This window comes from Nerophis ophidion, linkage group LG24 (genome assembly GCF_033978795.1).
Source record: "Nerophis ophidion isolate RoL-2023_Sa linkage group LG24, RoL_Noph_v1.0, whole genome shotgun sequence".
Classification (NCBI taxonomy): Eukaryota; Metazoa; Chordata; class Actinopteri; order Syngnathiformes; family Syngnathidae; genus Nerophis; species Nerophis ophidion.
Window position 1 is genome coordinate 39,594,737 of NC_084634.1, and position 21,788 is coordinate 39,616,524.

The window sequence follows — 21,788 nt, forward strand, 5'->3', positions numbered from 1 at the left end:
AAATCATGTCAACAAATCACATATAAAGTACATAGGGCTGGGCGATACGGCCTTTTTTTAATATCTACATATTTTTAGGCCATGTCACGATACACCATATATATCCTTGAATGAACACTTGATGCATATAATCACAGCAGTATGATGATTCTATGTGTCTACATTCAAACATTCTTCTTCATACTGCATTCATATATGCTACTTTTAAACTTTCATGCAGAGAGGGAGATCACAACTAAAAGTGTATTTATGAAACAGTTAAGCAGTGGTCCCAAAACATTCATGTCATTTCCAAAACAGAAAGTGAAAGATTGTCAGACATTTTAAAACAAGCTATTAGTGCATGATGTCACTAAGATGACATATCAAAACAACACTAAAGTGTACTTTTTGTACAGAACGCCACTACAATAGTTTAAAACAAATAAAGTGCACTTTTGTGCATGATGTCACACAAGATATTTCAATAAGTGTTAAATAAAAATGAGCTGCATAATAGCAAATCAAATAGTGTATGTCCTTCACTATGTGGTAGGTTCCTACGGACATTATCTCCTGTTGGTGACGGATCTTTTCATGCGGTGTTGATGTGGAAATGGAAGACGCCAGCCTCGATTGGGTCGGTGCTGGTTGCTTCGGCATTTTGTTGGGTGTGGCACCGGACGAGATGTTGACATGCAGGGTTTCAAGCACTCTTCATTCTCTAAAGTTGAAGTAGCAATGATTGTCACACACACACTAAATGTGGTGAAATTTGTCCTCTGCATTTTACCCATCCCCTTGTTCACCCTTGGGAGATGAGGGGAACAGTGAGCAGCAGCGGTGGCCACGCCTGGGAATCATTTTTGGTGATTTAACCCCCAATTCCAACCCTTGATGCTGACTGTCAAGCAGGGAGATAACGGATCCCATTTTTATAGTCTTTGGTATGACTCTGCCGAGGTTTGAACTCTAACCACTAAGCCACTGAGTTAGCGCAGTGTTTTTCCAACCACCGTGCCGTGACACACTAGATACAGTCTGGTGTGCCGTGGGAGATTATGTAATTTCACCTATTTGGGTTAAAAATATTCTTTGCAAACCAGTAATTATAGTATGCAAAAGATGTGTTGTTGAGTGTCGGTGCTGTCTGGAGCTCGGCAGAATAACCGTGTAATACTCTTACATATAAGTAGGTGGCCGCAGGTAGCCAATTGCTTTGTAGATCTCGGAAAAACAGTGGGAGGCTGGGTGCAGGTAAAAAGGTGTCTGATGCTTGAACCAAAATAAACAAAAGGTGAGTGGGTGGCAACATATGTTGCTCCAAAAACTGTATGTACCTTTCAGCATTAATGGTGCCTTCCCAGAAGTGTAAGTTACCCATGCCTTGGGCACTAATGCACCCCCATACCATCACACATGCTGGCTTTTACACTTTCACCCTAGAACAGTCCCCATGGTTATTTTCCCCTTTGGTCCAGAGGACACCACGTCCACAGTTTCCAAAAACAATTTGAATTGTGGACTCGTCAGATCACAGAACACTTTCCCACTTTGCATCAGTCCATCTTAGATGAGCTCGGGCCCAGCGAAGCGTTTCTGGGTGTTGTTGATAAATGGCTTTGGCTTTGCATTGTAGAGTTTCAACTTGCACTTACTGATGTAGCGACCAACTGTAGTTACTGACAGTGGTTTTACGAAGTGTTCCATGCGGTGATATCTTTTACACACTGATGTCGCTTTTTGATGCCTAAAGAATTGAAGGTCACGGGGAATTAAATGTTAGTTTTTGGCATTGCTGCGTACGTGCAGTGATTTCTTTTTGATGATATTACGGAGCGTAGATGGTGAAATCCCTAAATTCTTTGCAATAGCTGGTTGAGAAATGTTGTTCTTAAACAATTTGCTCAGGAATTTGTTGACAAAGTGGTGACCCTCGCCCCGTCTTTGTTTGTGAACGACTGAGCATTTCATGGAAGCTGCTTTTTATACCCAATCATGGCACCCACCTCTTCTTAATTAGCCTGTTCACCTGTGGGATATTCCAAATAAGTCTTTGATGAGCATTCCTCAACTTTCTCAGTCTTTTTTGCCACGTGTGCCAGCTTTTTTGAAACACGTTACAAGCATCAAATTCCAAATGAGCTAATATTTGCAAAAAATAACATTTTCCAGTTCGAATGTTAAATATCTTGTCTTTACAATCTACATCATTTACATAATTGTAAGAGCTTTCCATTGTTGCACATTTCTTTTGTGCAGCCTCCGTTATATCGTGTCTGTGTGGAATATGAAAAAGCTGAAAACCCAGCTCATAATCACAAAGACACCCACATACTTGACAAGCACTCTCAGCAGTGTTTCTGTGCACACACTCCCACGCCTGTTCAGACCGGACTCTGGGGCACAATGCTTCTGCAGTCATTAAACACACGCAGGCACAATCAGAACACACTTAACTATCAGACGAAAAAACAAGCGATGCAGTTTGATAGTCCTGGTCTAGCTTTGTTAAACTGCATTGCTCATTTTTGTACAATTGAAACCAGCTAAGCCACCCAACTCGGTCACCTGGTTATTAAACACAATATCAAAAAAACATCACAAATCGACCAAACCACCCTTTCAGTTTGCAGGGGAATAACTAGGGCTCGAATTTAACCACATCCATCCATCCATCCATCCATCTTTTTCCGCTTATCCGAGGTCGGGTCGCGGGGGCAGCAGCCTAAGCAGAGAAGCCCAGACTTCCCTCTCCCAAGCCACTTGGTCCAACTCCTCCCGAGGGATGCCGAGGCGTTCCCAGGCCAGCCGGGAGACATAGTCTTCCCAATGTGTCCTGGGTCTTCCCCGTGGCCTCCTACCGGTTGGACGTGCCCTAAACATTAATCAATCAATCAATGTTTATTTATAAACCCTAACCCTATATATTTATATCACAAATGTCTCAAAGGACTGCACAAATCATTACGACTACGACATCCTCGGAAGAACCCACAAAAGGGCAAGGAAAACTCACACCCAGTGGGCAGGGAGAATTCACATCTAGTGGGACGCCAGTGACAATGCTGACTATGAGAAACCTTGGAGAGGACCTCAGATGTGGGCAACCCCCCCCCCCTCTAGGGGACCGAAAGCAATGGATGTCGAGCAGGTCTAACATGATACTGTGAAAGTTCAATCCATAGTGGCTCCAACACAGCCGCGAGAGTTCAGTTCAAAGCAGATCCAAGACAGCAGCGAGAGTCCCGTCCACAGGAAACCATCCCAAGCGGAGGCGGATCAGCAGCACCGAAGGCAGGCGTTCGGGTGGCATTCTGACCAGATGCCCGAACCACCTCATCTGGCTCCTCTCCATGTGGAGGAGCAGTGGCTTTACTTTGAGTTCTTCCCGGAAGACAGAACTTCTCACCCTATCTCTAATGGAGAGACCCACCACCCGGCGGAGGAAACTCATTTGGGCCGCTTGTACCCATGATCTTGTCCTTTCGGTCATAACCCAAAGCTCATGATCATAGGTGAGGATGGGAATGTAGATCGACTGGTAAATTGGGAGCTTTGCCTTCCGGCTCAGCTCCTTCTTCACCACAACGGATCGATACAGCGTCCGCATTACTGAAGACGCCGCACCGATCCGCCTGTCAACATCACCATCCACTCTTCACTCACTCGTAGGGGTGTAACGGTACATGTATTTGTATTGAACCGTTTTGGTCCGGGGGTTTCGGTTCGGTTCGGAGGTGTACCGAACGACACGGACATATTAAGTAGCGCACCGCACGTTGTGTAAACAATGCACACCGAGGCACCATGAATTGATTTACGTGGACCCCGACTTAAACAAGTTGAAAAACTTATTGGGGTGTTACCATTTAGTGGTCAATTGTACGGAATATGTACTGTACTGTGCAATCTACTAATAAAAGATTCAATCAATTAAAAAAACAACAACACACGGCATGCTAGCAACGACTGGGCTATGATAGACTGACCACACCTCCTCTTTTCACAGGATATGTCCTCTTTTGCGGGGCTGTCCAGGTGATAAATGATAAATAAATGGGTTGTACTTATATAGCGCTTTTCTACCTTCAAGGTACTCAAAGCGCTTTGACACTACTTCCACATTTACCCATTCACACACACATTCACACACTGATGGAGGGAGCTGCCATGCAAGGCGCCAGCCAGCACCCATCAGGAGCAAGGGTGAAGTGTCTTGCTCAGGACACAACGGACGTGACGAGGTTGGTTCTAGGTGGGATTTGAACCAGTGACACTCGGGTTGCGCACGGCCACTCTCCCACTGCGCCACGCCGTGGAGTTGCTTAAATGCCTCGAATGTCCGGCATTTTAAAGTTAGGGTTGCGTGTATTTTCAATGTATGTTCAGGGTTAAGAAGGGGTTAAAAACAAAAACAAAAGTGGCGCACAGCAGCAACATTGGTGAGGGAGGGGCAGAGACAGAGAGAGTTATGATAAACGTGCATGCGTCGCCAGGCTCTGCTTTTTATCCATAGATTTATCAGATTTTATTTTTTATTATCTATAGCAGGGGTGTCAAAAGTGTGCCCCGGAGGCCTTTTTCGGCCCACAGCTAATGTTTTAAAAGCCCACGGCACATTCTAAAAATACTATTAAAATAAACAAAAACATAAACAAAAGTGAAATAAAAAAGTTTAAAGGCTAAATGTAATTTAGAAAAAGTTGCAACGTTGACTAATAAAACAAAGTTGTTGTTTTTTTTTTTCAAACTGTCATTGTTCAAAACGTAATATTGAATCAAAATCAATGTTATTATGAATTATTGACCTAGCTAAGGTTCCGATTACTTCACATGAAATATTCCACTAAGAAAAATATTTTTGGTGGAAGATTTAGCAAATTTGTTAAATTAATAATCAAAAAATGTATATTTTTGTTGTTTTCTTACTGTACCGAAAATGAACCGAACCGTGACCTCTGAACTGAGGTGCGTACCGAACCGAAATTTTTGTGTACCGTTACACCCCTACTCACTCGTGAACAAGACTTTGAGGTAATTGAACTCCTCTACTTGGGGCAGGGTCTCCTCCCCAACCCAGGGATGGCACTCCACCCTTTTCCGGGCGAGAACCATGGACTCGGACTTGGAGGTGCTGATTCCCATCCGAGTCGCTTCACACTCGGTTGCAAACCGATCCAGTGAGAGCTGAAGATCCTGGCCAGATGAAGCCACCAGGACCACATCATCTGCAAAAAGCAGAGACCTAATCCTGCTGCCACCAAACCGGATCCCCTGAACGCCTTGACTGCGCCTAGAAATTCTGTCCATTGAAGTTATGAACAGAATGGGTGACAAAGGGCAGCCTTGGCGGAGTCCAACCCTCACTGGAAACGTGTCTGACTTACTGCCGGCAATGCGGACCACGCCCTGACACCGATCATACAGGGAGCAGACCGCCACAATAAGACAGTCCGATACCCCATACTCTCTGAACACTCCCCACAGGACTTCCCGAGGGACACGGTCGAATGCCTTCTCCAAGTCCACAAAACACATGTAGACTGGTTGGGGAAACTCCCATGCACCCTCAAGAATCCTGCAGAGAGTATAGATCCACTACGGACTAGACTCACACTTTTATGTTGGATCCACTGTTGACTGGACTATCACTATTATGTTAGATCCACTATGGACAGGACACTGACTATTATTTTAGATCCACTATGGACTGGACTCTCCCACTATTATGTTAGATCCACTATGGACTGGACTGTCACTATTACGTTAGATCCACTATGGACTGGACTCTCACTATTATGTTAGATCCACTATGGACTGGACTTTCACAATATTATGCTAGACCCACTATGGACTGGACTCTCACTATTACGTTAGATCCACTATGGACTGGACTTTCACAATATTATGCTAGACCCACTGGACGTCCATTGCATCCGGTCTCCCCTAGAGGGCGGAGGGTCACACACATCTGTGGTCCTCTCCAAGCTTTCTCATAGTCATTTACATTGACATCCCACTGGGCTGTGAGTTTTTCTTTGCCCTTATGTAGGATCTGAACCGCGGACACCGTTGTGGCTTGTGCAGCCCTTTGAGACCCTTGTGATTCAGGGCTATATAAGTAAACATGGATTGATTGATTGAAGTTTTGTGTAACCAGTACATGTAATATTTGTGTCTACTGTAACATTACACAGTCTGACCAGTAACACTGTGTAAATGCAGGGAAATAAAACACTGTACTTTAATCAAGTGGTTCTTTGGCGCACCAGTTTGACAACCTCGGGTTTAGAGAACAGCATTAATGTCGCATTTTAGAACCGTCTGTGTTACTTTAACATACAGAAATAATCGATTTGTGAATCGCCCACGTTCTAATCGCAAAGCATGGATGAGTTTTTCCACGGCTAAAAAAAACCCGTGCAGAAAAAGACAGGTGTGATCACACTGGTGACAATGAACAAGGTGGTGTGAGAGGTGCCCCGCTGGCCCTACCTTTTCTCACGCAGATCAACTCATGTACTCCACAGCTACGCTCGCCACCTGGAGAGACAATGCATTTCCATGATGAGGGAACGCAAGACAACACCATGGATACACACACTACATGTGCAAAGGGACCTAGGAGGTCTTGATAAGGAATTCAATACTGTAGCCTCCCAGATTAAATCACACAATGCTATTTTTAACTTTTATTACCAATCTTATGATAACGAACAACTGCACAATTTCAACACTTCCTCATTCTCCGCCAATCACCTCTCAGGCACGGACGGTGTATTTGTAAACATCGGAAAAAAATGAAGTAAAAATCTAAACTACAGGCACATAAAACAGTAAGGTTAGTATTACAGTATGAATTGATTAATTTATAGCTTATTATTTGCGCACTATTGGCAGGTGATGTACCGAAAACTTGACCACCGAAAACAGTGTTATTGAAATTGGATGTAAACAAAACACACGCCATTGTCTGGAGCATTGTCAGCGTGTCTGTGATGTGGACGTGATATATATATATATATATATATATATATATATACATACATACATATATATACACACATACATATATATCACCAATATACTCGGGCGGTCTACAAAATGTGCAAATACTAAGAAGACAGTGGCGGCTTTTAAAAAGAGAAAGTCCAAGGAGAGTAACATGTTCGCTTCAGCCTCTTTAGTCAGGGACATTGTCGTAGATCAGGGGTCAGCAACCTTTTTGAAACCATGAGCTACTTCTTGGGTGCTGATTAATGCGAAGGGCTACCAGTTTGATACACACTGGGGCGGCATAGCTCGGTTGGTAGAGTGGCCGTGTCAGCAACTTGAGGGTTGCAGGTTCGATTCCCGCTCGTGAAATCCTAGTTACTGCCGTTGTGTCCTTGGGCAAGACACTTTACCCACCTGGTCCCAGTGCCACCCACACTGGTTTAAATGTAACTTAGATATTGGGTGTCACTATGTAAAGCGCTTTGAGTCACTTGAGAAAAGCGCTATATAAATATAATTCACTTCACTTAAATAAATTGCCAGAAATAACCAATTCTCTTAATTTACCTTTATATATATATATATATATATATATATATATATATATATATATATATATATAAAATGGGTATTTATGTCCGTCATTCCATCGTAAATTTTTTTTCCTTTTACGGATGTTTTTTTGTAGAGAATAAATGATGAAAAAAACACTTAATTGAACGGTTTAAAAGAGGAGAAAACAGGAAAAAATTAAAATTAAATTTTGAAACATAGTTTATCTTCAAATTTGACTCTTTAAAATTCAAAACTCAACCGAAAAAAAGAAGAGAAAAACTAGCTAATTCGAATCTTTTTGAAAAAATAAAAACATTATTTATGGAACATCATTAGTAATTTTTCCTGATTAAGATTCATTTTAGAATTTTGATGACATAATTTGAATAGGTTAAAATCCAATCTGCATTTTTTTTCCGGATGTATAAAAAATTGGACCAAGCTATATTTCTAACAAATACAAATCGTTATTTTTTTCTAGATTTTCCAGAACAAAATTTTTAAAAGAAATTCAAAAGACTTTGAAACAAGATTTAAATTTGTTTCTAAAGATTTTCTATATGTATATATATATATGTACCCCGCCTTCCGCCCGATTGTAGCTGAGATAGGCGCCAGCGCCCCCCGCGACCCCAAAAAAGGGAATAAGCGGTAGAAAATGGATATATATATATATATATATATATATATATATATATATATATATATATATATATATATATATATATATATACATACACACACATATAGGCTTTGGGGTTAGAGTGTCCGCCCCAAGATCGGTAGGTTGTGAGTTCAAACCCCTGCCGAGTCATACCAAAGACAATAAAAATGGGAGCCATTACCTCCCTGCTTTGCACTCAGCATCAGGGGTTGGAATTGGGGTTCAAATCACCAAAAATTATTCCCGTGCGCAGCCACTGCTGCTGCTCACTGCTCCCCTTACCTCCCAGCAGGTGAACAAGGGCATGGGTCAAATGCAGAGGACAAATTTCACCACACAGTGTGTGTGACAATCATTGGTACTTTACTATACATATATATATATATATATATATATATATATATATATATATATATATATATATATATATATATATATATATATATGTCTGGTCCCCGTGGTAGTGGGGGCACTTGGGGCATAGTCGAGGGTTCTGTGGTTTATCTGTTACACAGTGTTCAATACCGGGGTAGAGTGGAATATAGATTAGGTCAGGAAAAAACACATGCCGACAAGCCTGTTTCGCAGATTTCCCTGCTCCTCAGGGGATTTCATATACATACATATAGATGTACGCATGCATATATATATATATATATATATATATATGTGTGTGTGTGTTGTGTTTTTTATGGCACAGTCTTAATGTAACCTTGAGGTGTACAATCATCTATATACTCTGCTATGTGTAGTTTCTTCTCTATCCTGGGCAAATGTTATTTTTTAGATATAAATTCATCCAGGCACAGACAGGAGATGGCAAGACTGAGAGGCCCATAATACAGCACTGGTGTCCAGCTGTGTGTGGGAGGAAGCTCCCCATGTTCCTTCATTTAACACTCACACTCGTCAAATATATTTCTGATGCCTTTTGAGGAGACACGTCAGTTCGTTACATCACAAAACTGATTACTTAACGCCTAAATAATTTACTGCAGAAAAAGAAAACATTGCAAACTAGAATGTGCAATTCTGGTAGATGTGAATGCTCTATAGGCGTGAGTGGAACTGAACTGTCCAGGGTGAGAGGAGTGTGTGGGTGTTGAAATGGTTCCAAAGGGTTGAAAAATGTGGATATGAAGAGGTTTGTATATTGCCCATTCATTTTCATCGGATGGGGAAAATTCCTGGAAAATCCAGGTAATCAGGGCATTTTTGGTACCTGGAAAAATGCAGCTTGAATGTTCAGAGTAAGTGGAGTGTGTGGATGTTGGAACGATTCAAATCTGCAGACGTTTCCCCATTCACTGTCAATGCGGAGAAATTCATGAAAATTGTGAGAAAATCGGGAACTTTGAAAAATGGAAAAATGGTTTTGCCTCCGATATCTAGGGTGAATATTTTGCGTTATTGGTTGAAAGGTTCAAATCGGGTAAAAAAAAAAAAATGGCGCTAAAATTTGAAAAACTTGGGACTTTTAGAACTTTAAAAATGTTCATTCTTTTGAAAGGGAATTTCCTGGAAATTTGGACAATTTACTAGCAATTGTCAATTGTCGTAGATCAGGGGTCGGGAACCTTTTTGGCTGAGAGAGCCATGAAATCCAAATATTTCACATTGTATTTCCGTAAGAGCCATATAACATTTTTCAACACTGAATACAACTAAATTTGTGCATTTTTAAGTATGACCAACATTTGTAGAGTATAATAAGTCTCTTATTCTTTTTAACAACATTGATATTCTAAAAGTTAACCAATAATACATATAATACTTCTTACCATTAATGCGACATCTTGAACAGGTGCGTAGAAAACGGATGGTTGGATTAAAATGCATGAGAATGTTTAATAATTTGAACGTTATTTTTGAAACTGTGATTACCAGCGGAATTATTCATCACTTATCGGGTTAAGCAATGTCAGCTAAGATTTATCTGAGCCAGATGCAGTCATCTGGCTCTAGAACCATAGGTTCCCTACACCTGGTTTAAGCATTAGACACCTTTTTACCTGCACTCTGTCTCCCGCTATTTCCCACATCTACAAAGCAATTAGCTACCGACTGCCACCTACTGATATGGAAGAGTATTACACGGTTACTCAGCATAGCTCGGTTGGTAGAGTGACCGTGATAGCAACTTGAGGGTTCCAGGTTCGATTCCCGCTTCCGCTATCCTAGTCACTGCCGTGGTGTAGTTGGGCAAGACACTTTACACACCAGCCCCCAGTGCCACCCGCACTGGTTTAAATGTAACTTAGATATTGGGTGTCACTTTGTAAAGCGCTTTGAGTCACTAGAGAAAAGCGCTATATAAATTATCTGAGAGCTATATGTACTCATCAAAAGAGCCACATCTGGCTCTAGAGCCATAGGTTCCCTACCCCTGTCCTAGATGATATGAAAGGGTTGGTGTTGGAATGTGTTCAATGTGTTGAGGAATGTTGATTTAGGAACACTTTGAATGACAATTGGTATTTTCGGTAATCTTAGAATTTCGGGGAAAACCCAGAATTTGTACGAAAAAAAATTTTTTGTTTTTGATGGTAGAATGGTTGAAATTGGTTGAAAAATGTGGATTGTGGAAATTTTTGAACAGGAGGTGAAAATATGGCTTTGAAAAACCAGGAATTGGGGACATTTCTTTGAGCTATTGATCATTTTCGGTAATCTTAGAATTTTGGGGAAAACCCGGAATTTGGACGAAAAAAATTTATTTGTTTTTGATGGTAGAATGGTTGAAATTGGTTGAAAAATGTGGATTGTGGAAATTTTTGAACAGGAGGTGAAAATATGGCTTTGAAAAACCAGGAATTGGGGACATTTCTTTGAGCTATTGATCATTTTCGGTAATCTTAGAATTTTGGGGAAAACCCGGAATTTGTACGAAAATAAATTATTTGTTTTTGATGGTAGAATGGTTGAAATTGGTTGAAAAATGTGGATTGTGGAAATTTTTGAACAGGAGGTGAAAATATGGCTTTGAAAAACCAGGAATTGGGGACATTTCTTTGAGCTATTGATCATTTTCGGTAATCTTAGAATTTTGGGGAAAACCCGGAATTTGTAAGAAAAAAAATCATTTGTTTTTGATGGTAGAATGATTGAAATTGGTTGAAAAATGTGGACTGTGGAAATTTTTGAACAGGAGGTGAAAATATGGCTTTGAAAAACCAGGAATTGGGGACATTTCTTTGAGCTATTGATCATTTTCGGTAATCTTAGAATTTTGGGGAAAACCCGGAATTTGTAAGAAAAAAAATCATTTGTTTTTGATGGTAGAATGGTTGAAATTGGTTGAAAAATGTGGACTGTGGAAATTTTTGAACAAGAGGTGAAAATATGGCTTTGAAAAACCAAGAATTGGGGACATTTCTTGAATGTTCAGATGAGGTGGTTTGGGCATCTGCTCAGGATGCCACCCGAATGCCTCCCTAGGGAGGTGTTTAGGGCACGTCCGACCCACAAGAGGCCACGGGGAAGACCCAGGACACTCTGGGAAGACTATCTCGTTTGAATGGAACTTTGAGATTGGGTTTCACAATGAAAAGCGCTTCACTAGAGAAAAAGCGCTATATAAATATAATGTCAATCAATGTTGTCAACAGCGCATAAGGCCTACTTACTTACGTACCCTAGATTGGGGCAAAACTAATGGTCACTGGAGCATGCATGAGTTATGAGATGGGTCCAGCACAGGACACACGGTGTATTGTAGACCCGCTCACATTCATACTCACGGACACATCAGAGTCTCCTACATACCTAACAAGCATGTCTATGAGACGTGGGAGGAAGCCAAAAAAGCTGGAGAGAACCCACACATGCACGGGGGGAGAACATGCAAGAGTCCACACAATGGCCTTCAAACACTCACAGAGTCCTATACATACTTTCACATGGTTTAACAACTACACTAATGACCTTCAAACACTCAGAGTCCTATACATACGTTCACATGGTTTAACAACTACACTAATGACCTTCAAACACTCAGAGTCCTATACATACTTTCACATGGTTTAACAACTACACTAATCCATCAACATGTACCTGAACACACCTGGCTCTGACTTTGCATTTTATTCAGGTTTATTTCTACAAAACCCCAAAAAATGCATGATTTGCAAATCATTTTCAATTTATATTCAATTGAAAGGACTGCAAAGACAAGATATTTAATGTTCCCACTTTATTTTTGCAAATATTAACTCATTTGGAATTTGATGGCTGCAACATGTTTCCAAAAAGCTGGTACAAGTGGCAAAAATGACTGAGAAAGCCAAACACTTATTTGGAACATCCCACAGGTGAACAGGCTAATTGAGAACAGGTGGGTGCCATGATTGGCTATGAAAGCAGCTTCCATGAAATGCTCACTCATTCACAAACAAAGACGGGGCGAGGGTCACCACTTTGTCAACAAACGCCTGAGCAAATTGTTTAAGGACAACATTTCTCAAGCAGCTATTGCAAGGAATTTAGAAATTTCCCCAGCTACGCGCCTTAATATCATCAAAAGGTTCAGAGAATCTTGAAAAATCACTGCAAATAATAATAAACACTGAATGCCCGTGACCTTGGATCCCTCAGGTGGTACTGCACCAAAAAGGGACATCAGTGTGTAAAGGATATCACCACATGGGCTCAGGAACACTTCAGGAAACCACTGTCAGTAACTACAGCTGGTCGCTACATATGTAAGTGCAAGTTAAAACTCTACTATGTAAAACCACAGCCATTTATCAACAACACCCAAAAACGCTTCGCTGGGCCCAAGCTCATCTAAGATGGACTGATGCAAAGTGGAAAAGTGTTCTGTGGGCTGACGAGTCCACATTTCAAACTGTTTTTGGAAACTGAGGACGTTGTGTCCTCAGTACCAAAGAGGAAAAGAACCATCCGGACTGTTCTAGGCGCAAGTTAAAAGGCAGCATGTGTGATGGTATGGGGGTGTATTAGTGGCCAAGGCATGGGTAACTTACACATCTGTGAAGGCACCATTAATGCTGAAAGGTACATACAGGTTTTGGAGCAACATATGTCGCCATCCAAGCAACGTTATCATGGACGCCCCTGCTTATTTCAGCAAGACAATGCCAAACCATGTGTCCATAGTGGATTTAACATAATAGTGTGACAGTCCAGTCCATAGTGGATCTAACATAATAGTATGAGTCAAGTCCATAGTGGATCTAACATAATAGTGGGAGTCCAGTCCATAGTGGATTTAACATAATAGTGTGAGAATCCAGTCCATAGTGGATCTAACAAAATAGTGTGAGAGTCCAGTCCATAGTGGATCTAACATAATAGTGTGAGAGTCCAGTCCATAGTGGATCTAACATAATAGTGAGAGTCAGTCCATAGTGGATCTAACATAATGGTGTGAGAGTCCAGTCCATACTGGATCTAACATAATAGTGGGAGTCCAGTCCATAGTGGATCTAAGATAATAGTGAGAGTCCAGTCCAAAGTGGATCTAACATAAAAGTGAGAGTCCAGTCCATAGTGGATCTAACATAATAGTGAGAGTCCAGTCCATAGTGGATCTAACGTAATAGTGAGAGTTCAGTCCATAGTGGATCTAACATAATAGTGGGAGTCCGGTCCATAGTGGATCTAACATAATAGTGAGAGTCCGGTCCATAGTGGATCTAACATAATAGTGGGAGTCCGGTCCATAGTGGATTCAACATAATAGTGAGAGTTCAGTCCATAGTGGATCTAACATAATAGTGGGAGTCCGGTCCATAGTGGATCTAACATAATAGTGAGAGTTCAGTCCATAGTGGATCTAACATAATAGTGGGAGTCCGGTCCATAGTGGATCTAACATAATAGTGAGAGTCCGGTCCATAGTGGATCTAACATAATAGTGAGAGTCCAGTCCATAGTGGATCTAACATAATAGTGAGAGTCCAGTCCATAGTGGATCTAACATAATAGTGAGAGTCCAGTCCATAGTGGATCTAAGATAATAGTGAGTCCAGTCCAAGGTGGATCTAACATAATAGTGAGAGTCCAGTCCATAGTGGATCTAACGTAATAGTGAGAGTCCAGTCCATAGTTGATCTAACATAATAGTGAGAGTCCAGTCCATAGTGGATCTAACATAATAGAGAGAGTCCAGTCCATAGTGGATCTAACATAATAGTGAGAGTCCAGTCCATAGTGGATCTAACATAATAGTGAGAGTCCAGTCCATAGTGGATCTAACATAATAATGAGAGTCCAGTTCATAGTGGATCTAACATAATAGTGAGAGTCCAGTCCATAGTGGATCTAACATAATAGTGTGAAAGTCCAGTCCATTCTAGATCTAACAAAATAGTGAGAGTCCAGTCCATAGTGGATCTAACATAATAGTGTGAGAGTCCAGTCCATAGTGGATCTAACATAATAATGAGAGTCCAGTTCATAGTGGATCTAACATAATAGTGAGAGTCCAGTCCATAGTGGATCTAACATAATAGTGTGAGATTCCAGTCCATAGTGGATCCAACATAACAGTGAGAGTCCAGTCCATAGTGGATCTAACATAATAGTGTGACAGTCCAGTCCATAGTGGATCTAACATAATAATGAGAGTCCAGTTCATAGTGGATCTAACATAATAGTGAGAGTCCAGTCCATAGTGGATCTAACATAATAGTGTGAGATTCCAGTCCATAGTGGATCCAACATAATAGTGAGAGTCCAGTCCATAGTGGATCTAACATAATAGTGTGAGATTCCAGTCCATAGTGGATCCAACATAATAGTGAGAGTCCAGTCCATAGTGGATCTAACATAATAGTGTGAGATTCCAGTCCATAGTGGATCCAACATAATAGTGAGAGTCCAGTCCATAGTGGATCTAACATAATAGTGAGAGTCCAGTCCATAGTGGATCTAACATAATAGTGTGAGATTCCAGTCCATAGTGGATCCAACATAACAGTGAGAGTCCAGTCCATAGTGGATCTAACATAATAGTGTGACAGTCCAGTCCATAGTGGATCTAACATAATAATGAGAGTCCAGTTCATAGTGGATCTAACATAATAGTGAGAGTCCAGTCCATAGTGGATCTAACATAATAGTGTGAGATTCCAGTCCATAGTGGATCCAACATAATAGTGAGAGTCCAGTCCATAGTGGATCTAACATAATAGTGTGAGATTCCAGTCCATAGTGGATCCAACATAATAGTGAGAGTCCAGTCCATAGTGGATCTAACATAATAGTGTGAGATTCCAGTCCATAGTGGATCCAACATAATAGTGAGAGTCCAGTCCATAGTGGATCTAACATAATAGTGAGAGTCCAGTCCATAGTGGATCTAACATAATAATGAGAGTCCAGTTCATAGTGGATCTAACATAATAGTGAGAGTCCAGTCCATAGTGGATCTAACATAATAGTGTGAGAGTCCAGTCCATACTAGATCTAACATAATAGTGAGAGTCCAGTCCATAGTGGATCTAACATAATAGTGTGAGAGTCCAGTCCATAGTGGATCTAACATAATAATGAGAGTCCAGTTCATAGTGGATCTAACATAATAGTGAGAGTCCAGTCCATAGTGGATCTAACATAATAGTGTGAGATTCCAGTCCATAGTGGATCCAACATAACAGTGAGAGTCCAGTCCATAGTGGATCTAACATAATAGTGTGACAGTCCAGTCCATAGTGGATCTAACATAATAATGAGAGTCCAGTTCATAGTGGATCTAACATAATAGTGAGAGTCCAGTCCATAGTGGATCTAACATAATAGTGTGAGATTCCAGTCCATAGTGGATCCAACATAATAGTGAGAGTCCAGTCCATAGTGGATCTAACATAATAGTGTGAGATTCCAGTCCATAGTGGATCCAACATAATAGTGAGAGTCCAGTCCATAGTGGATCTAACATAATAGTGTGAGATTCCAGTCCATAGTGGATCCAACATAATAGTGAGAGTCCAGTCCATAGTGGATCTAACATAATAGTGTGAGATTCCAGTCCATAGTGGATCCAACATAACAGTGAGAGTCCAGTCCATAGTGGATCTAACATAATAGTGTGACAGTCCAGTCCATAGTGGATCTAACATAATAATGAGAGTCCAGTTCATAGTGGATCTAACATAATAGTGAGTCCAGTCCATAGTGGATCTAACATAATAGTGTGAGATTCCAGTCCATAGTGGATCCAACATAATAGTGAGAGTCCAGTCCATAGTGGATCTAACATAATAGTGTGAGATTCCAGTCCATAGTGGATCCAACATAATAGTGAGAGTCCAGTCCATGGTGGATCTAACATAATAGTGTGAGATTCCAGTCCATAGTGGATCCAACATAATAGTGAGAGTCCAGTCCATAGTGGATCTAACATAATAGTGAGAGTCCAGTCCATAGTGGATCTAACATAATAGTGTGAGATTCCAGTCCATAGTGGATCCAACATAATAGTGAGAGTCCAGTCCATAGTGGATCCAACATAATAGTGAGAGTCCAGTCCATAGTGGATCTAATAACAAGTAGTCATTGTTTTGTTTCATTAGATGTCATTTCTAAATATCTGACCTGGTTTTACTGTCTGGTCTGGTCTGGTGCAGTGAGGTCATGTCACAACCTGAGTCAACACCGAATGACCATCAACAGAAATAAGTCATATTTATTTATGGGGTAGAGAATAGCACCTTTAAAACATGGGAAGAGTGTAATAATGGCCTCTCTTCTTCAGAGAAGTATAGCAGTCCTTCTATTGCCAGGTACTGCACACAAAAAAAAGAATGCAGACGTCTGACTTTTTTTTTTTTTTTTTTTTTTAAGTGTCCCAGTTTCTATAAAGAGACGCTCTCTACCTGCCGTGTGCCGTCTGGGTCTCTTGCTGACTCTCACAGATAGATAAACACAAATGATTCTAGTCCACAAAACCCAAAATGGGCTTTGCTTGCACATATTTGTGTGGTGTTCACCAGAATGAGATATAATAAAATATTTTTGAAATCTACTGCAGTGCTGACTTTGTATTAGGATTTTACATTATACCAGTACTGGTATACTATATAAAAATATATAATATTATTTTGTGATGATTAAAAAATATCCATGTAATCATAGTAGTATCGAATAGATACGCTCTTAAAGTTAACGTGAAAGTACCAACACACACACACACACACACACACACACACACACACACACACACACACACACACACACACACACACACACACACACACACACACACACACACACACACACACAAGGTGTGGTGAAATGTGTCCTCTGCATTCGACCCATCACCCTTGTTCACCCCCTGGGAGGTGAGGGGAGCAGGTGTAAGGGTAATTTTTGTTCCATATGACATCACATGGACAATGATAAGACCTTCTGGAGGAAAGTTCTGTGGTCAGGTGAAACAAAAATGGAGCTGTTTGGCCACAATACCCAGCAATATGTTTGGAGGAGAAAAGGTGAGGCCTTTAATCCCAGGAACACCATTCCTACCGTCAAGCATGGTGGTGGTAGTATTATGCTCTGGGCCTGTTTTGCTGCCAGTGGTACTGCTGCTTTACAGAGAGTAAATGTGACTATGAAAAAGGAGGATTAGCTCCAAATTCTTCAGGACAAGCTAAAACCATCAGCCCGGAGGTTGGGTCTTGGGCAGAGTTGGGTGTTCCAACAGGACAATGACCCAAACCACACCTCAAAAGTGGTAAAGGAATGGCTAAATCAGGCTGGAATGAAGGTTTTAGAATGGTCTTCCCAAAGTCCTGACTTAAACGTGTAGACAATGCTGAAGAAACAAGTCCATGTCAGAAAAGCAACACATTTAGCTGAACTGCACAAATTTTGTCAAGAGGAGTGGTCAAAAATTCAAGCAGAAGCTTGTGGATGGCTACCAAAAGTGCCTTATTGCAGTGAAACTTGCCAAGGGACATGTAAACAAATACTAACACACACACACATATATATATATATATATATATATATATATATATATATACACACACACAGTGGGGCAAAAAAGTATTTAGTCAGCCAGCGATTGTGCAAGTTCTCCCACTTAAAATGATGACAGAGGTCTGTAATTTTCATCATAGGTACACTTCAACTGTGAGAGACAGAATGTGGAAAAAAAATCCAGGAATTCACATTGTAGGAATTTTTAAGAATTTATTTGTAAATTATGGAGGAAAATAAGTATTTGGTCACTTCAAACAAGGAAGATCTCTGGCTCTCACAGACCTGTAACTTCTTCTTTAAGAAGCTCTTCTGTCCTCCACTCGTTACCTGTATTAATGGAACCTGTTTGAACTCGTTATTTGTATAAAAGACACCTGTCCACAGCCTCAAACAGTCAGACTCCAAACTCCACCATGGCCAAGACTAAAGAGCTGTCGAAGGACACCAGGAAAATAATTGTAGACCCGCACCAGACTGGGAAGAGTGAATCTACAATAGGCAAGCAGCCTGGTGTGAAAAAATCAACTGTGGGAGCAATTATCAGAAAATGGAAGACATACAAGATAATCTCCCTCAATCTGGGGCTGCACGCAAGATCTCATGAGAACGGTGAGCAAAAATCCCAGAACCACACGAAGGGACCTGGTGTATGACCTGCAGAGAGCTGGGACCAAAGTAACAAAGGTTACCATCAGTAACATACTACGCCGACAGGAATCACATCCTGCAGTGCCAGACGTGTCCCCCTGCTTAAGCCAGTGCATGTCCAGGCCCGTCTGAAGTTTGCCAGAGAGCACATGGATGATACAGCAGAGGATTGGGAGAATGTCTTGTGGTCAGATGAAACAGAAATATAACTTTTTGGTATAAACTCAACTTGTCGTGTTTGGAGGAAGAAGAATACTGAGTTGCATCCCAAGAACACCATACCTACTGTGAAGCATGGGAGTGGAAACATCATGCTTTGGGCTGTTTTTCTGCTAAGGGGACAGGACGATTGATCCGTGTTAAGGAAAGAATGAATGGGGCCATGTATCGTGAGATTTGGAGCCAAAACCTCCTTCCATCAGAGAGAGCTTTGAATGGTTGACCAAATACTTATTTTCCACCATCATTTACAAATAAATTGTTTAAAAATCCTACAATGTGAATTCCTGGATTTTTTTTCCACATTCTGTCTCTCACAGTTGTCATCATTTTAAGTGGGAGAACTTGCACAATCGCTGGCTGATATAAATACTTTTTTGCCCCACTGTATATTACATACCTGTACATATACCGTATTTCCTTGAATAGCCGCCATGCATGTAATATGCGCCTGCCTGGAATTACTGCCGGGTCAAACTCGCTCCCCAAATTCATTAGCGCATGCTTACTTTTACCGCCGGGTCAAAGTCGTGACGTCACGAGTGACACTTCCCCTGTCGTCATTTCCAAAATGTCGGAGTTTTTTTTTTGCTTTTACTATGTGTAAACCAGGAGTCTTGTTCCACAGCCATACAGATCACACTGATGGTTGTGATATAAAACAACTTTAACACTCTTAATAATATGTGCCAAACTCTGTGAACCCACACCAAACACATTTCCGGAGAACATTGGCTCTGTAACACATTATAAACGCAACATAAGAATTACCCAGAATTCCAATGCATCCACTACTCTTGGCTATATTATACACCCCGCAAGCACCCCCCCCCCCCCCCCCCCCCCTCTGTGCGCCGGTTGAGGTGGGCGGGGTGGCGGCGCGTGTTTAATATAGCCAAGAGTCATGGATGCATTGGAATTCTGGGTAATTCTTATGTTGCATTTATAATGTGTTACAGAGCCAATGTTTTCCAGAAATGTGCTTGGTGTGGGTTCACAGAGTGTGGCGCATATTAGTAAGAGTGTTAAAGTTGTTTATATCACAACCATCAGTGTAAAAGGTATGGCTGTTGACCAAGTATGCATTGCAATCTCGTATGAGAAGCAGTGATATGCATGCGTCCGACCAGCACGCAGATAGCATGGTGTAAAGGTGGGCGTGATGACAGGTTGTAGAGCAGTGGTCCCCAAACACCGGGCCGCGGCCGCAGAAGAATTTTTTACCTTTTTATTCTTATTTTTATATCACACTCAATTTTTTACTGCATGCCATTGGTAAGCACAGGGGTGAGAAGAGGTTTTAAAATGATTAGCGCCTGCTTACTTTTACCGCATGCCTTGAACAAACGCAGGAGTGAGAAGAGGTTTTAAATTAATTAGCGCCCCGGCGGCTATTCAAGGAACCACGGTATATTACACACACACACACACACACACACGTTTGTTTGTTGACAAACATACAAATATTAAAACAAACAACAAACATGAGTGTTTTAGTGACAAATATACAAATATTAAAATAAATAAACAACATGAGTGTTTCAGTAAAAAACATACAAATATTAAAATAAACAACAAACATGAGTGTTTTAGTGACAATTATACAAATATTAAAATAAACAACAAACATGAGTGTTTTAGTGACAAACATACAAATATTAAAATAAATAAACAACAACATGAGTGTTTTAGTGACAAACATACAAATATTAAAATAAACATGAGGGTTTTAGTGACAAACATACAAATATTAAAATAAACATCATAAGGGTTTTAGTGACAAACATACAAATATTAAAATAAACAACAAACATGTGTTTAGTGATAACCATAAAAATATTAAAATAAATAACATGAGTGTTTTAGTGACAAACATACAAATATTGAAATAAACATGAGTGTTTTAGTGACAAACATACAAATATTAAAATAAACAACGAGTGTTTTAGTGACAAACATACAAATATTAAAATAAACAACAGACATGAGTGCTTTAGTGACAAACATACAAATATTAAAATAAACATGAGTGTTTTAGTGACAAACATACAAATATTAAAATAAACAACAAAGATGAGTGTTTTAAGTGACAAACATACAAACAATAAAACAAACAACAAACATGAGTGTTTTAGTAAAAAACATACAAATATTAAAATAAACAACAAACATGAGAGTTTTAGTGACAAACATACAAATATTAAAATAAACATGAGGGTTTTAGTGACAAACATACAAATATTAAAATAAACATCATAAGGGTTTTAGTGACAAACATAAAATATTAAAATAAACAACAAACATGTGTTTAGTGATAACCATAAAAATATTAAAATAAATAACATGAGTGTTTTAGTGACAAACATACAAATATTGAAATAAACATGAGTGTTTTAGTGACAAACATACAAATATTAAAATAAACGAGTGTTTTTAGTGACAAACATACAAATATTAAAATAAACAACAGACATGAGTGCTTTAGTGACAAACATACAAATATTAAAATAAACATGAGTGTTTTAGTGACAAACATACAAATATTAAAATAAACATCATAAGGGTTTTGGTGACAAACATACAAATATTAAAATAAACAACAAACATGTGTTTAGTGATAACCATAAAAATATTAAAATAAATAACATGAGTGTTTTAGTGACAAACATACAAATATTGAAATAAACATGAGTGTTTTAGTGACAAACATACAAATATTAAAATAAACAACGAGTGTTTTAGTGACAAACATACAAATATTAAAATAAACAACAGA

At 40.0% G+C, this 21,788-nt stretch overlaps 1 protein-coding gene across 4 annotated transcripts in view; it reads right to left on the reverse strand.

Annotated features, from left to right (window-relative positions):
* syt14a (synaptotagmin XIVa) overlaps window positions 1–21,788 on the reverse strand; it is an 84,329-nt gene that overhangs the window by 49,150 nt on the left and 13,391 nt on the right. For 3 of the 4 annotated variants that reach the window (XM_061886319.1, XM_061886318.1, XM_061886321.1), the window contains one exon: window positions 6,478–6,525. The exons of the other annotated variant lie outside the window; for it this stretch is intronic. In XM_061886319.1, coding sequence (XP_061742303.1) covers window positions 6,478–6,525 — 48 coding nt within the window. The remainder of the gene's footprint in view (window positions 1–6,477; window positions 6,526–21,788) is intronic. 4 annotated transcript variants of the gene reach the window in all.